The sequence below is a fragment of the Macaca mulatta genome, chromosome 18 (genome assembly GCF_049350105.2).
Source record: "Macaca mulatta isolate MMU2019108-1 chromosome 18, T2T-MMU8v2.0, whole genome shotgun sequence".
Classification (NCBI taxonomy): domain Eukaryota; kingdom Metazoa; phylum Chordata; class Mammalia; order Primates; family Cercopithecidae; genus Macaca; species Macaca mulatta.
In genome coordinates, this window is record NC_133423.1 from 78997614 (window position 1) to 79013866 (window position 16253).

At 42.4% G+C, this 16253-nt stretch overlaps 1 protein-coding gene across 50 annotated transcripts in view; it reads left to right on the forward strand.

The window, feature by feature from the left end:
- The window catches only part of PTPRM (protein tyrosine phosphatase receptor type M), an 829686-nt gene that overhangs the window by 363161 nt on the left and 450272 nt on the right, over positions 1-16253 (forward strand). For 21 of the 50 annotated variants that reach the window (XM_077975162.1, XM_077975163.1, XM_077975160.1 and 18 more), the window contains one exon: positions 13139-13313. In XM_077975162.1, the coding sequence (XP_077831288.1) occupies positions 13139-13313 (175 nt within the window). Of the gene's footprint in view, positions 1-10891; positions 11064-13138; positions 13314-16253 lie in introns of those variants that run through there. The other 29 variants (XM_077975174.1, XM_077975178.1, XM_077975175.1 and 26 more) reach the window with 2 other exon arrangements.

A 16253-nucleotide genomic window follows, 5' to 3' on the forward strand; every position in this document is an offset into this window, starting at 1 on the left:
TGGCTGTGGACTGGGCATCTTTGCACTCTCAGGGACCCAGGAAGACACCCCTGCCCCTGCAGGCTTGGCAGTGCCTGCTCCCACTGCCTGGCCTCTCCCTGCTCCCAGTGCCTGCTCCAGTCTTGGAGCAAAGTTGAAGCCAAACACAGGTGCTGTCGCAACCCAGCCGGGTGTGTGTGCGCCCAGGGCAGCACTCACATGCCAGCCTCCTGCCGCCTCAGCCCCTTCCTGACTAGGCACTGACAAGCATGGGAGGAAGGCTGAGGGGTTGTTGAGGGCAGTTTGGCACTGACCTGCAGGTGCCCCTCGGTATAAACAGCCTGGGTGCCATGAACAGCAGGAGGCAGACAGGCTCCAGGGCAGATGGAGGAGTTTCCCAGTGAAGTCCCACCTTCAAGCCAGGGAAGGCCTGAAGGCTGGGAGCCAGGCTGTCAGTCCTGCAGTCCAGGAGTGGAAAATTATGGTGGTTTTTTTTTTGTGTGCCCATCCATGGCCACCCATGAACCGATCAACACACACTTCCTCCACTTTGAAGCCCATAAAATCCATGGACCCAGCCAGACTTGAGCACTCAAGCCAACCTGCCTGGGGAGAGGAGCTACCCACTCCAGGGTCTCCTCTCCACTGAGAGCTGAGCACTTGACTGATGACCTGCCTGCACAGAGGAGCTACCCACTCAAGGGTCTGCTCTCTTCTGAGAGCTAAACACTTGTTGGGACACCCTCACTGTGGAGTGGAGCTGACCCCTGTGGGTTTCCTTTGAGCTATTCTGTCATTCAGTAAAGCTCCTGTTCACCTTACTCACCCTCCACTTCTCTGCATACCTCATTCTTCCGGGACACAGGACAAGAACTCGGGACCTACCAAATGGCGGGGCTGCAAGGGCTCTAACACAAGCAGGGCTGAAACACACTCCTTGCTCGCCACATTGTGGGTGATAAGAAAGAGAGAAGGAGAGAAGACCTGTAGCCCTTCAGGGAGCCCAGACCTAGAAGCTCCCTGGGCCAGGGCTGTGGCACCCTCTTTGTGGCTCTGCAGTTCCTGGTGTCTCAAGCTTCTGGGTGCCACCACGTTCCCCATTGCCAGCCTTGGAAGCTGCTTGCAGGGAGCTGGTGCCCATGCCGACACCTGGAGCTGCCCATTCCGCCACAGCTGGTGTGCCTAACTGTGTGCAGTGGCCAGATCCCATGCTTGCTCACTTACACACCCCTCATCTCTCCACTTGCCCTTGGCAGGCATGGAATCCAGGCTGGTAGTGTCAGCCGAGTGCAGCCTTCCAGGCCAAGTGGGCCCACTGGGCCCAAGCAAAACTCAGGTAAAGGTACCACTGGCCACAGAGGTTTCCGGGTGGCAAAGTAACACCCCAAGGATCCCATAACATTATCAGCCATTGATGATCATTGCCTTGGTTGATTAATTCATTAGGAGTTGCAGAATGGTCTGGGTCTATCAGTCACTCACTATCATCACCTAAAAGTGACCAAGGTAGTTATAATTATTGTTGTTGTTGTCATCAGCATCTTTGTCATCAGCTTGTATGTGTGAACACATTTGATGGGTTTCAGTCCATTGTACTTAATATTTTTATTGCTGCTGATGTCTTCCCCAGCCTTCCAGTGGGGCTTACTCTGCATGGGTGACTCCTGTCCTGGTCCATCTCAGGGAGCTTCTTTGCTTTCTGGTGTGATGACATATTCTAGGTGTATATTTTCCATTTTCTACTTTAGACCTAGAATTGGCCATTTTTCCAGGGAATCCTGGTTCTTTTTCTGTGGGAAATGGCCATTAGAAGTTACGGTCTTAGCATGGAGGTGCTCATTACTACTTTATTTATTTTATTTATTGTTTTTGGATCTTCTCATTGGAGAGAGCTAGGATACCTAGGTATGCACACATACACACATTTAAAGACAAACTGTGCCCTGAGTGCACACTGACAATTCCTATGCAAATTCAAAACTGTAGGGATTTTAACCTCCTTTATCTTACATCTTTATCCTTTTTCAACTATGTTTTCAGAAGAGTTGTATATTTTAAGGCATATTGACTAAGGAAAAGTGACGTTATTAACCAGGCATGTTAATGACTAGCCTGATCTTTTAGATCATGTTTGATAGGTAGCGCAGGCACTGCCACTCTGCCCATACTAGAGTGCTGTAATTACAGTTTAAAAGTGAACTGGCTTGAGACCTAGTTTTGCAAAGGTTTGAACCTTTAAATATGTAAAAAAAATTTTTCAGTGTTGAGCTCCTTAGTTTGATTTGGTCAAGTTAACCCAGTTAACAGTTGGATATTTGATTTTAAGAGTAAAGAACTTCTAATTTTGCTGGTATTTCTAGTTACTGCATTTATTATGTATATTCTATATTATTTGGATTAACTTCTAGATAACATTTAAATACAGGTTTATTAAATAATGTTATTCAGCTATTATGGATATATCATGAAATGAACTGTGTCTTAAATAATAGAATGAAGCTCTAAATTTCCCTATTCAAATTCTTCTTGAATATACCAATAATAATAGGATATAACTTTGGATATCTGTATATTATTTTGGCTATCTGTATATTCATTAGCCAATGTAAAGTGTACTTGTCAATATATATTGCTAGTATGTGATGATACAAGTAAGAATTTTTTAGTTTTAGTACAGTACTCCAGATTGATAAATATTTGGGTTAACTTGGTTGTGGTCTAGAAATCAAAGGTCAACACTACGTTAATTATTAAAATAAAACATATGGGCTGTATAAAGGGTAGATTCTTCTTTGAGATGTTCAATTAATACAGGATTTAGCTTGCGTAAGATATTTCATACAATTACTCCAAGCCCTGCTGATGTTATTGGTGATATCTTAATATCTTACAAATGGGCATATTTGAAAATTGGATAATACAGACTATTTTCACTATTGAAGAAATGAAAGTGCCGCTTAATCCCCACCTTATGTCTGAGGAAGGGGGACTGGCTCGGAGCCCCTTGATGCCTGTGCACTCAGAGCAGCTCCAAAATGCCAGAGATTGATTAATTTGCTGCAAGTGCTGCTAACTTCCCAGACCTCAATTTCTTTCAATCATTGCTCTGATTATTGCAAAACTATTTCTGAAAGACTTAACATGTATCTTTTTGCTGGTAAATTACTGCTCATTTAGAAGTCCTGGAGTTAGTCCATTGCATAAAGAAGGTGGTAAGTCCAATTTAAATAACTATCAGTACTTTTTTCTAGCCTGCTCAAATTGAAATACACGCACATTTGAAGATACTCTTGCTTTTATAAAGAGCTGTATTTAACCCAGTCAGATATCTCCTCTCAGGCATCATCATTATGGTTATTTCACTAAGTGGACAAAAGATGGGTCAGTGGTTTCTTTAACAACCCAGGACATTCGGTCGCTGTGCTTTGCATGGAGTCTGAGGTTTTTGTTCCCAACAATTGTGTCCTAGGCTGTCTCTCCTAGTGAACTCTCATATGGTGAAGAACAGTCCGATGCCCATCCTTCCTCATTTTTTATGGTCCTTCTGTCATGTTTTTAAGAATGTAGAGCGCCAGTGCTTGGCAGGGCTGCCTCTTTCTTCTGAGAATTGGGCAAAATCTGGCTGACAATTTTGCTGTCTCTACCTGATGTATATTTTCATCATTTTGTTTTGCTAGAATAACAAAAAGTTCCCGGTGGGTTTCTAGATGCTCAGTGGTACCTGAGGTTCTGAACACATTGACCTCTCCAGGTGTCACTGTCATGGGGGAAGGACAGGAGTGGCAAAAACTCTCATGCCTTTCTGGACCTGTCTTGCAGCAAAGAGATCGGAGCCGGCCATCACTCCCCACACTTCCCAGTTTAATTCCAGTCTAGGGAATGGAATCTGGGGACCAAAAGACATCTAAAATCAATTGATTTAGTCACTCGTTCAATGCCCGAATCACTTTTAATATCACCACCAGTCCTCCCCAGGATGTACGAGGCATGGTTGATATGTTACAGTTAGAGCAATAAGAACCTGGCAAGGATCCCTGCCTTCATGGGACTTGTATTCTAGTAGGGGAGATAGACAGCAACTATGATAAGTAAGAGAATTATGCAGCATGTTAGGAAGAGGTCAGTGGCACTCGTAAAGGAATAGCTAGGTGGTGCCAAGTAGGAGCATGTTTCAGTTTGGAATTTAGGCATCAGGTTAGCTTCAGTGAAGATGTATTTGAGCAGTCCCTGGAAGGAGATGGAGTTGGCTCTGGGGGTGGGTGGGAGGGAAGCATCCTAGGAGGAGGAAGAGGTCTCAAGGAAGGAGGAAGCCTGGGCTGGAAAGAACAGTCAGGAGCCCACATGGTGGGACTGAGTCAGCCGGCACAGTGCGGCCATGACACAGTGGGACTGGGAGTGCCTGAGGATGGGAGGACTGGGTGTGTGCCTTCTCGGTGGTCATTCTTAGTACCTTAGCCTGTACTCCAAAATCTATAATCAGAAAGTTTCCATATCTAATTTAGTAGCAAAACCTGCCCATTTTTGTAATTCATTTGGTGACCAAACCTGACCTAAATGGATGTGAAGCTATTTAGGGTCTCTGGTTTTTCCTCCTTAAAGTCAATATTCCTAGGTTTTGATGCAGAAATATCAAAACCTAGGAATTATGGAATGCTGTCTCAGACTCTCCTTGGGGTGTCAAAGAATATGCAGTACAGATGCCTTTATAAAATAAAATTAAAAATCTGAATTCTGAACCACATTTTACTCCAAGGATTTCAGATAAGTAAGTACTGGTGACTTGTACTAGCTCCCTGTGGCCCAGACATTCACATCTCATTCCTGTTTTATGTGCTTGTCCTTTCCATGCTGGAAGATGGTTGTCCTCTCCCCCTCATTCTTAGCCAGCCGTATTATTGGCTAGCCTGGTCTCCGGCTCCTCCCCTTCTTCAGTTCCCTAACTGTGGACCAGAGGATTTCTTCACTGTCTAGTCCACAGTCCTCTGAACAAGTCTGCTTCTCATATGCTCTGCCAAAAGCCTGAGACACTGAATGGAATGCTGTGTGCTGGGACAGGGACGGGAGGGACCATCTCTCCAGATACTTCATTAACACAACTGAAAATTGAATTAGGATTTTAGACAAAAACCTGCTCCACAATTGTTATGTATCTTTTAATGATGAAGATGATGCTAAATCAGAACTCTATCCACTTAACAAAGTCTGGTTTTACAGGGAAGCATCAGATGCACATTTATTTTTATTGATGTTTATCTTGTTTTAATTTATTGTTTGCCTTTGTAGATATCTTTTTCCATCCCTTTTTGTTAATTTATGTGCTTATTTATTGTCACCTGTACATTTGAGAAGCACATCTATGACTATCAAAGGCAGGAATACACATGTTGGGAGAAGTCAGGGATGAGGAAATAGCCTTGTGTCAAGGCACCGGAAACAGACGTCAGCGTTGGTGCCGACAAGCAGCTGTGACTCTGGTCACTTGCACGTTTCTAGTCCACCTGATCTTCCTGGCAGTTGTCCCATCTTGTTCTCCTCGTGTCCACTGAGCTATCATAGGAGACATTGCCTGGTGCTTTGCCAGTGACTCTGAACACTGTGCATCCTCATTTCCTCATGCTCCAAGCAATATGGTTCGACACTGGAAGAAGGAAAGTAATACCTTTTCCTCACCCATCTCAAGGTTTATGGCTGAAATCCATATAACAAAAGACAGATTAACAAGATAAACACATAAAAAATTATTTAATACGGCTGGGTGCAGTGTTTCACACCTGTAGTCCCAGCACTTTGGAAGGCCAAGGCGGGCGATTAAAAGGTCAGGATTTCAAGACCAGACTGGCCAATATGGTGAAACCCCATCTCTACTAAAAAATACAAAAATTAGGTTGTGGTGGCAGGTGCCTGTAGTCCCAGCTAATCAGGAGGCTGAGGCAGGAAAATTGCTTGAACCCGGGAGGCGGAGGTTGCAGTGAACCAAGATCGAGCTGCTGCGTTCCAGCCTGGGTGACAGAGCAAGACTCCGTCTAAAAAAAAGAGAAAATTATTTAATACAAGTTTTACATGACACAGGAGCCTTCAGAAAATGAAGACCAGAAGACTCTGAGAAAACTGTGTTTTTACGAACAGTTGCGTGGAAGTGTGATTGAGGGACAACAGGGCAGGATCTGATGGTAATAAACAGGGTGCACTGAACAAGGCCTGTTTGTTCAGAATCTCTGTGGCCTGTGTGACATTCCTGCCCTCCAGATACAGGGCAGGATACCTGCCACATGAAGGCCATTAGGGGAGGACGGAGGGAGGAAGTCAGAGAGTGACCTCTCTGAGTTTCCTAGCCCATCTCAGGGCAGAAAGGGGCAAGTGGAATTTCATTGTCTGTGTCCTGCTTTGTTGCTAGCGCGGGGGGAAGATGGTCAGCATGACCTTTCTGATGCCGTGGTTTTCTCAGCTTCTTTCAGCTTAAAATACTCAGTATGCCAAGGTGCCCTATTTTGGGGTAGCATTTCCTGCACTGCATCAACGCTAACAAAGTGGAGGGTGAGGTCTCTCTCCTCCCTTCTCCTCCCCATGCATTACTTTGAGGACATCCCCTCATTTCTTCTCCATTAGCCCCACAGTGCATTTGCTGCCATTACGCATGTCTTCTCAGAATGGGGCTGATAGAGAACCTGATGTTGCTGTTGCATCTGACACATTTTTTGCTTTAAGAACCAAGGAGGGGTCTGTGAATGTGTACGTGTCAGGATTTCAAAGGAAACTAATAACGTCATTGAAGGCTCGTATCTTTTTCCCTCGTGGATCACATCTTTCTGTGTGTTGGGTCATTTGGCCTCCTCGTTTCTGTGTCTCTCCCCATCCTTGCCCTGCCTGGTCCTTTCCTCCCCATGCTTCCTCTCCTATTGCCTCACCCAGCTTTCCTCATTCCTTCTGATTTTCTATCTTCACACTGTCATTCCCCTGCTCTTCTCCAGTGTAGACTGCATGTTTTCCCATTCCTTTCTTCTGTTTTGTTATCTCACTGCCCCTGTGGCTCTTCTGTCTCTTCATGCCTTCCTGGTCTGGCCTTCACTCATTTCATTCATCCTATGGGGTGCCTCCATGGTTACTGTCTTCAGGCTGCTATTCTAGCTCATGATTCCAAACTGGAGTACTCTACTTCAGTGACCCAACATGATCTTAAAGACTTGCTTATGCACCTCTGACAAATCAAGATGCACAACCCCTGGACACCTTCAGAAAGCCACAGGGCTTCTAGTTTCTCAGATGATCACCGTATTGGCATCCTATTGCTGCTGTAAGAAATTAACTCAAACCTCGTGGCTTCATCATCTTACTGTCTTGCATGTCAGAAGCCCTAAAATAAGTTGATGGCCGGGTTGGTTCCTCCCAAAAGCTCTGGGAAGAATCTGGTCCTTGCCTTTTCCAGCTTCTAGAGACCTCCCTCATATTTGGTCTTGTGACACACTCCTCACACTTCAAAGTCCATCGGCACAACCTCTGCTTCTGTTATCTTTCCTTTGCATTGACCCTTCTGCCTTCCTCATAAATAGAGCCTTGTGATTACATGTAGCCAACCTAGGTAATCCAGCCTATCTTCCTGTTTCTAGATCCTTATTTTAATCATATCTGCAAACTCCTTTTTGCCGTGTAAGGTAACATAGTCCCAGATTCTGGGGACTGAGATGTAGACATCTTTGGAGGCCCTTTTTCTGCCTACCACAGTCATGATGAGTTGGGGCAGTGTTGCTGGCTGATGACACACAGAACCTCTAAAACATTCTTTTATATTCCCTGTTAGTCTCCATTGTAAATATGGATTCTTTGTCTAGGGTTTGGGGTTTAAGTCTGTTAATTTAAAGAACCTCATTTTTCTCTTCTACCCCTGGAATGTTTTTTTGCCACTGAGGCTGTGATTCTTTTTTTTTTTTTTTTTTAATTTTTTAATTTTTTGTTATTATACTTTAAGTTCTAGGGTACATGTGCATAACGTGCAGGTTTGTTACATATGTATACTTGTGCCATGTTGCTGTGCTGCACCCATCAACTCGTCAGCACCCATCAACTCGTCATTTACATCAGGTATAACTCCCAATGCAATCCCTCCCCCCTCCCCCCTCCCCATGATAGACCCCGGTGTGTGATGTTCCCCTTCCTGAGTCCAAGTGATCTCATTGTTCAGTTCCCACCTATGAGTGAGAACATGCGGTGTTTGGTTTTCTGTTCTTGTGATAGTTTGCTAAGAATGATGGTTTCCAGCTGCATCCATGTCCCTACAAAGGACACAAAGTCAGCCAGTATTTCCTGAGTTCTGTTTATTGTGCACTTGGGTACACAAAATGAATAAGATACGACGCTGGACCTTATGATCTGCTAGAGGAGAAAGTTGTTACTGCAGGGGAGTACACGTTGTGTTGATTTCATTTTCTGGATATCTTTAGGTTCCTTCCCTTCCTCTCTGTCTTCTCTCTTTGTGTCATTTGTTACTATGATTTCTGAAAACAATTTACCCATTTTCCCTTGACATCAGTTGGGGTCACGCCCTATCTCCTCCAGTCCATTACTGTACACACAGAGGTGTTTGTGTTACCTCTTTGCCTAAGGTCCTTCCATTCCCAGCATCAGAATATACGAAATCCTCAACATGTTGTATTTCTTGTTGGAGTCTGTATTGTGCTTTTCCTTCCAGCCTTTTTATCTGCCATTCCAAGAAACACTTCTGTCCTTGCCATATGGGATAAGTTATACTTCCCTTAGAGTTCCCCTAGAGTTCTCCTATACTTTCCCTGTAGTTCTTTTATAGTTCTCATATAGTTCCCCATAGTTACCCTATATTTCCCCTACAGTTCTGTGCTCTCTCTTGGCTCCTGACTCTGGAGAGCTTCTCTTATTCACTAGACTTTTCCTCTTTATTCCCTGCCTAAGAAACTTCTGTGCATACCCAAGCCTGGGCTCAAGCAGTGCTTCCTAGAAAGCTTGCACTGACACCATCTCCAGGACTATAGTTTGAATATTTGTCCCCTCCAAAACTCATGTTGAAATGTTAATCTCCAGTATTAAATCAGTATTGACTCTCCAGTGTCATGAGCAAGAGGTGGGGCCTTTAAGAGGTGATTGGATCATCATAGAAGAGCCCTCATGAATGGATCAATCCATGTATGGATTAGTGGATTGATGGGTTATCACGGGAGAGGGACCAGTGGCTTTATGAGAAGAGAAGGAGAGACTTGAACTAGCACACTCAGCCGCCTCACCATGTGATGCCCTGTGCTGCCTCAAGAATCTGCAGAGTTTTGGCTGGGCGTGGTGGCTCACGCCTGTAATCCCGGCACTTTGGGAGGCCAAGGCAGGCAGATCATGAGGTCAGGAGATGGAGACCAACCTGGCTAACATGGTGAAACCCCGTCTCTACTAAAAATACAAAAAAAAAAAAAAAATTTAGCCGGGTGTGGTGGCGGGCGCCTGTAGTCCCAGCCACTCAGGATTTTGAGGCAGGAGAATGGCATGAACCCAGGAGGTGGAGCTTGCAGTGAGCGGAAATCACGCCACTGCCCACCAGCGAGAAGGCCCTCACCAGATGAGACCATTTGACTTGGGCTTCTTAGCGTCAATTACTGAAAGAAATACATTTCTTTATAAATTTTAGTTTCAGATACTCTGTTATAAGCAACAGAAAACAGACTAAGACATCCAGTCAGGTCTCCTCCTCTGTGCTATGGGAGGCAGTTCGTTGCTCTGTATTGTAATTATTGCCTTGTCTGTTTTTTTTCTAGCCAGACAATAGACTCAATTAGGTCAATAATGGTTCTTTTAATTTTATGTTCTGTTATATGATATAGTGTGTGCTCCACAAAAGATTGTCGCTGAATATTGGTTGAATGAATTCCTGAATCCATGCACATGTGAATGGTTTAATACAAAATGGCCTGCAGATTTGAGTAAGATGTGTGATTCGCTGTTCCTGTGTAGATTCTAGGCTAAAAGGATTGCTGCTTAGCACTTGGTTTCTCCTCCCTATGTACTATTTCTCTTAAAGCTGAATCTGACTTTTCATGTGATTAAGTACATGAGTTAAAATTTTTTAAAGGCTCTTTCCTGAGAGTTCATATGACTCACTAGAGTCACGCAGGGCTCCTAGTCCAAGGCTGTTTATTTTATAGGGCCCATCTGTGGCATGAAGACAGTGCGACTGTGAGTCATAGTCCTCTCAGCACATGCGTAAGTCCAAGAAGGAGGTTTTCTTATACTTGAGCGCCCTCAGAACAGCCTTGAGTAGTTGTGAGGGGTCAGTAAGTGCAAGCTTGAGATTGCTTTTGAATAAACATTCTTTTGAGAGATACTTCTATTTGGAGAAATATTAGGAGATTATTACAAAAGTATATTGTTATAGGATTCATGCCACAAGTAAATAGATAAATAAATGGATAGATAGCCCTAAGGCCTGTTTGTTGTTGTTAATAAACAAATACTTACAGATATGAAATCTGCCTTTGTGGCTTAATTTCTTTTCCCTTCAAAAACCAGAGAGGTGGTTCTTTTTCAGTTAGAAACAAGACTGTGGAGTAGTATGTCTAAGATTATCCTTAGGGCTAGAATTTGCTTATTTCCTGGAGTAGGGTGAGAATCGGAGATTGAATATCTATGGAAAACAGAGAGGAACCTTTCTAAATGCTAAATTTGGTTTTGTTTCATTTTTTAACTTGATGGTGTCTATGAGAACAAATTTAGGGCATTTAGTGAAAAAAACACAGACATATGTGGGACTTTATATTCTGACCTATGACATTTTATGGTATAAACAAGACTGTTTTACAGATAGTACTAAAGATACTGTTGATGGAACTGTTCTTCCCCACTCCTGATGTTTCCTTCCAAGTGGCAGGAACTGTACTATTGCAGCACTCCTGTCTGCCTTCTCACTGCCCAAGCTGAAGCTGCCTGGGAGGAAGGGCTGAGCATGCCTAGCCCAGCCCCTTCTTTGGGGAGCTGACTGCCTATGGGAACCCTGTCCCTCCATCGTGTGAGTTTTACAGCAGCACTCAACATATGGGAGGCCTCGTGGTTTTCTAGTGTGGCCTGGGACTGGGTTGGTGAGTCTGTTTAATTCTGTGCTTCAGGAATAGCAAGCCTATTGTTCCTGTACTCTTAAGTCATACTCCTCGGTCTCAGGTTTATCAGTAATAAAGGTGGTACTTTGATAGCCACTCTGCCTTTCTCCTTAAATTCATCCCTCAGGTGTTCCAATGCTCGGGCGGGGCTGCATGGTGCCAGTCGTTATGCCTGTGTCCTTGCATATGCCTGTGAGTTCTCCCAGCAGCCCTGACAGTGAGGGTTATCATCTCCTCTTTACAGATTAGTAAGTGAGGCTCTATGAAGGTTAACCACTCTGGATGATCACTATAGGTTTGGCACGCTGTGCAGGCTAACTCCCAAACTTGTGTCCCTTAGGAGATTCAGCCAATGAAAATATCATAGATAAAAACCTTTAAAGGACTTTGCATAATATAAATCACTGGGTAATACAGATGAGTTCTATTCCCTTGTAGGCTGGCATTTTCGTAGCTATGAATATAAACATTTTAATATAGCCTGCAAGTCCCTGAGTACAGAGGTGCTTGCCCACCTCTCTAGCTCCATTGGCTGCCTTAACTTCATCCAGAGCCTCCATCTCTTTCTCACCATCTTGAGCTTCCTATAGCATTTCCTGTAACTAGAATGCTTTTCCCCTCCCACCCTTTCCCTTTGCCTGGTTAGCTTCTGTTTACCCTTCAGATCTCAACTCACATGTCACTTCCTCAGACTAGCCTCCCACATCTACTATATCTGCAGTTGGTCTGCAACGGGGTTTCTACTAGCCAGCTCATCTTTCCTAAACCACCCAGGCCATCGTTTGTGATTATGTATTCACTCTAAACCTATACACCCCAAACAACTGCAGGCCCATAAACCCAGACACCACTTTTCTTTTGTGTACCATTGTAATCATGCTGTCTTGACATAGTGATAGCACCTGGTTGGGATGCCAAGAGTGGTTGCTGGGTGAATAATGGACATAGTGCTTGGGCATTATGCTTGGCATAATAATCATGTATTAGCCTTGAGGTCTTTGTCCATTGTTTTTTTACTAATACTTATAAATAACATGTTAAAGATAGCCTTTTTTCCTGATTATGAAATACACACACACACACATGTTTTCAGCTTTCAGGGCTGGATATTCATATTTGTCTATGGAAGACTGTTGGTGTGAGAAACTTTATATATATGTATATATATATATATAGAGAGAGAGAGAGAGAGAGAGAAGAGAGCGCATGAGAGCGAGGGCACGCACAAGAGAGACAGCTAAAATCTCTAACCTGCTTTTGAGGCTTTAAACTATTGGAAGCATAAAATGGATTTCCAAGTGTGCATAACTAAAAGGGTTACTTAATATGTAGGGATAATAAAAGACCAAACTGCCCCAGCTGCGGAACCTTCTTTATGTGGTCCTGGGGATACGGGATGTAGAGAGGAACCTCTCTTGTTACACAGGAATGCCATTTAATAGTTACTAGGCACCTACTTCTGCTTGGTTTTGTATATCCAGGAAGAATGTCAAAAGGGTCGAGCTATTGTTTCAGTCCTGTTCAATAGGGAGTACTCTAAAACCTAACTTATATTTGAATGTTATTCTTAATACCATGTTTATTATCTCATTTATAAAATGAGGTCAGTAATAGGGTAGTGGGTGAGCTACTTTTATTTCCTAGTCAGGCATAAAAATAAGAGAAAGTGCTATAAGACCAAATGTTGATAGTTTGAGAACAAGGAAATGGGAAAGTGTTCTAAGACCAAATGTTGATAGCTTGAGAACAAAGTAACAAGTTTTCTGTATTTTTACTCCCCCGTTGCGCTAATTCAACATAATTATTGTTTTGAAGAGGCAAAACCAAAAATTTCTTCACACTTAATTTTGCATCGCTCAGTCTTTAAAGTGTTGGTCATGGCAGAATTTTAGTTTCCTGCTCAGCTGTTCTCCTGGCACAACTGCCCGTGGGTAATAAACAACTGCACTAAGATCTGCGTGAAAATAGCATAGGTAATATGCCATTGGGTGTCTGACTGTTTTGCTCTGACAGCTTATATTGCCTTTTTTTTGTCCTCCTCATCCCCCTTGATACAGGGCATTGATGTACGAGATGCTCCTCTGAAGGAAATCAAGGTGTCCAGCTCCCGACGCTTCATTGCTTCATTTAATGTTGTGAATACCACCAAACGAGATGCCGGAAAGTACCGCTGCATGATTCGCACCGAAGGAGGTGTTGGAATATCAAACTATGCAGAGTTGGTAGTTAAAGGTATTTAATGTGTTTTTATACCCCAGAATATTCTTCTAAAGTAGGTATGTTAGGTGGCTGTTAGTTCATTATCCCTTTAAAGCTCAAACTTACCCTTGTCTGTTTCTGAACAGTGGTTTGATGACAGGCTATTCTGATGGATTGCATTTTAAGTACAGATTTTGCATGTGAACAATATTTTTGAAAAATGTATTTTATCTATGTTGATTTAGTTGCATACGAAACAATGAATGTGTTCTTGGCAAAGTATATGCCGGCTCTATATACAGAGATTACAACCTATAAATTTTTTTTAAGGAATAGAATTTTTTACTTATAGAAAATCACTTAAAATGCAAATATTCATCAGCCAGGGTGTTTATGATAGCAGGGTGGTTAATAAAATGAAGCAATATCGGTATAAAAATGCTCAGTCATATCACACAAGCCATATTGATAATACTGTGTTAACATTCATAATGTTCCAGTTAGGTTCTATTACTATATTTTGCATGACTGAAAAATTGAGTCATTATATTTAAGAAGGTAGGGGATGAGGGAAAATAGAAAGCGGAAATAAGTTTCTTTTAGCTGGTTTAATGGGTTTTTTGTAGGCTGAGGAATTTATAGCATTAAGCCACCAAGACAATTTTTGGTCCCAGACAGGATAATTTCGACTTCGAGGTGTACCATGAGGCATTTTTAGACAACCTGTGGCAAGCCATTGCTATTTTTCCTAGAAAAACAGAATGAGGCCTGCTTTAAGAAAAGTTTTCCCTGCATTTGTTAAATATGGCACATAAAATTGACCTTTCTACATATATAATCCCAGCACTTTGGGAAACTGAGGCCAGAAGTTCCAGACCAGCCTGGGCAACATACTGAGACCCCATCTCTACAAAAATTTTTAAAAATAAAAAAAGTTAGCCAGGTGTGGTGGCACTGCCTATGCTCCCAACTACTTAGGAGGCTGAGGTGGGAGGATTACCTGAGCCCAGGAGTTCTAGGCTGCAGTGAGCTGTGATTGTGCCCCTGCACTCCAACCAACCAGTACAGAGTGAGACCCTGTCTCTTAAACAAAAATTGTTTCTTATGTGGTATTGCTTTTATCTGCACATTTCTCAAGATAGGCAACTTTAAAGATTGCTGGATTCAAATCCCAGAACTAGGTATGTGGATGTGGGCCAATGGCTTGCCCTGTGTATGCTGCTGTTTCCTTGTGTGTAAGGTAGATATCAGATAATAATGTTATCTACCTTATAGGGCTATGAGGAAGATCAAATGCAAAGTGTATATTATATATACGACACTTAGAACAGTGTACATAGTGAGCGGTGGATGCTTGACAGGCCCTTGGTGGGAAGGGAGAGGAGGACAGGGATAAACTTCTCTCTGATCCAGTCTGTCAGTGGTCTTCACTGGAGAATGGATGTGAGAACTACGTTTCTAACTTTTTGAAAATATAAATACCACCTATTGTCTCCTTCCCCCTCTTGCCACACCCATATTGAGTCAGAATATCCAGGGACACAGCCTCTGTTATAAGACCTTCAGCTGAGTCAGCCATGTGCTCTGTTGTGAGATCACCACTGCCAATGTTAGTTAGTCACATGTAGCTTATGGGGGACAGTGCACCCCAGTGAGGCCACCTCAAGAATTGATCGTCTGCAGCGGTGACTGATGTTCGGCATAAGGAAGTGCACATTAAGATACCTACTCGGATAATGTATTTGTCCCAGCAGATTCTTAACATGTTTTTATTTGTGGTGCGACTTGAACCAGCCTAATATTTAGGTTTAAAGTCTGTAACAAAACTAAGATTCTTCCCTGTGGTACACACCTTACCCTCTTGAAAGTGCTCTGGCAAGTGAGGCATCATGATGTACAAAAAGGACACTAGTTTGCCTACAAACTGTTTTGTCATTTTAGAGTTCATCATTCTCATCATCATCATTATTACTACCGTTATTTAATTTTCATCTTGGTTCATTTGTTTGTGATTATTTTTCCTTTTCTTTCAGTTGCTATACTGCTTCACTGTGACCTGCCACTACCCATGTTATTGATTAGTGGGATGCAAATCTAGTAGTATCTCTAAAAATTACTTTGTGGAAAAGTTAACTTGTGGGAAGTTATAAGTGAATTATAAATTTCTAGTCTACCAGAGCTAACATAACTAGAAAGAATGAATGGGTTCGTATTCATGTTTGTGCACCATATTTTCCTGCCTTACGACAGTGTAGTAGTATCTTGGCTCACTGTGATAAAAATTTCCAGGGACTTATTTCCATTTCTGCGCACTGCCACAGCTCATGACAATTTGCATGCAGTTAGGACTCAAATATGAAATTTAACTTTTTCTGCAGTTATAATTTTATGGCCATATTTTGTATATACATATATTTTTTAATGATATAGCATGCTAGATACTACTAGTTTTATAAAGTTATTACCTTGAAGCAATTACTTTAAAATATACACTAACGGTTTTAGGCCACTTGTCTATAATTTAACACTTCTTTATATATCATATAATATTTGGAGTGCTAATGTTTTACAAATGGGAGAAACTAAAGTCCATAGAGTTTTAACTTTTTAACGTCACACACTGATTTGTGGCCAGCCTCCCAAATAAAGACCAAGTCCTTTAATTGACTAACCATCACTGTCATCTTTCTTCATGTCTAGCTACTTTTGGTAACCAAGGACATAAAAGTATTTCATATAATCTCTACAATGCATGTGTATATGCATATATATCAATACCCTACTTAGTTACATTTCTGTATTTCATTCGTAAACATATTTCATACAGTTAAATATGATACTGACATATTTATTGATGTATCAGGCATTTACATATGCATATCAGTTAGATATATGTCCGTGTGCATGTAAGTACTCTCATTACTGGCTTGATTTAGAATAGTTTTATGGTGTTCTTTCACTTGAATTAAGAAA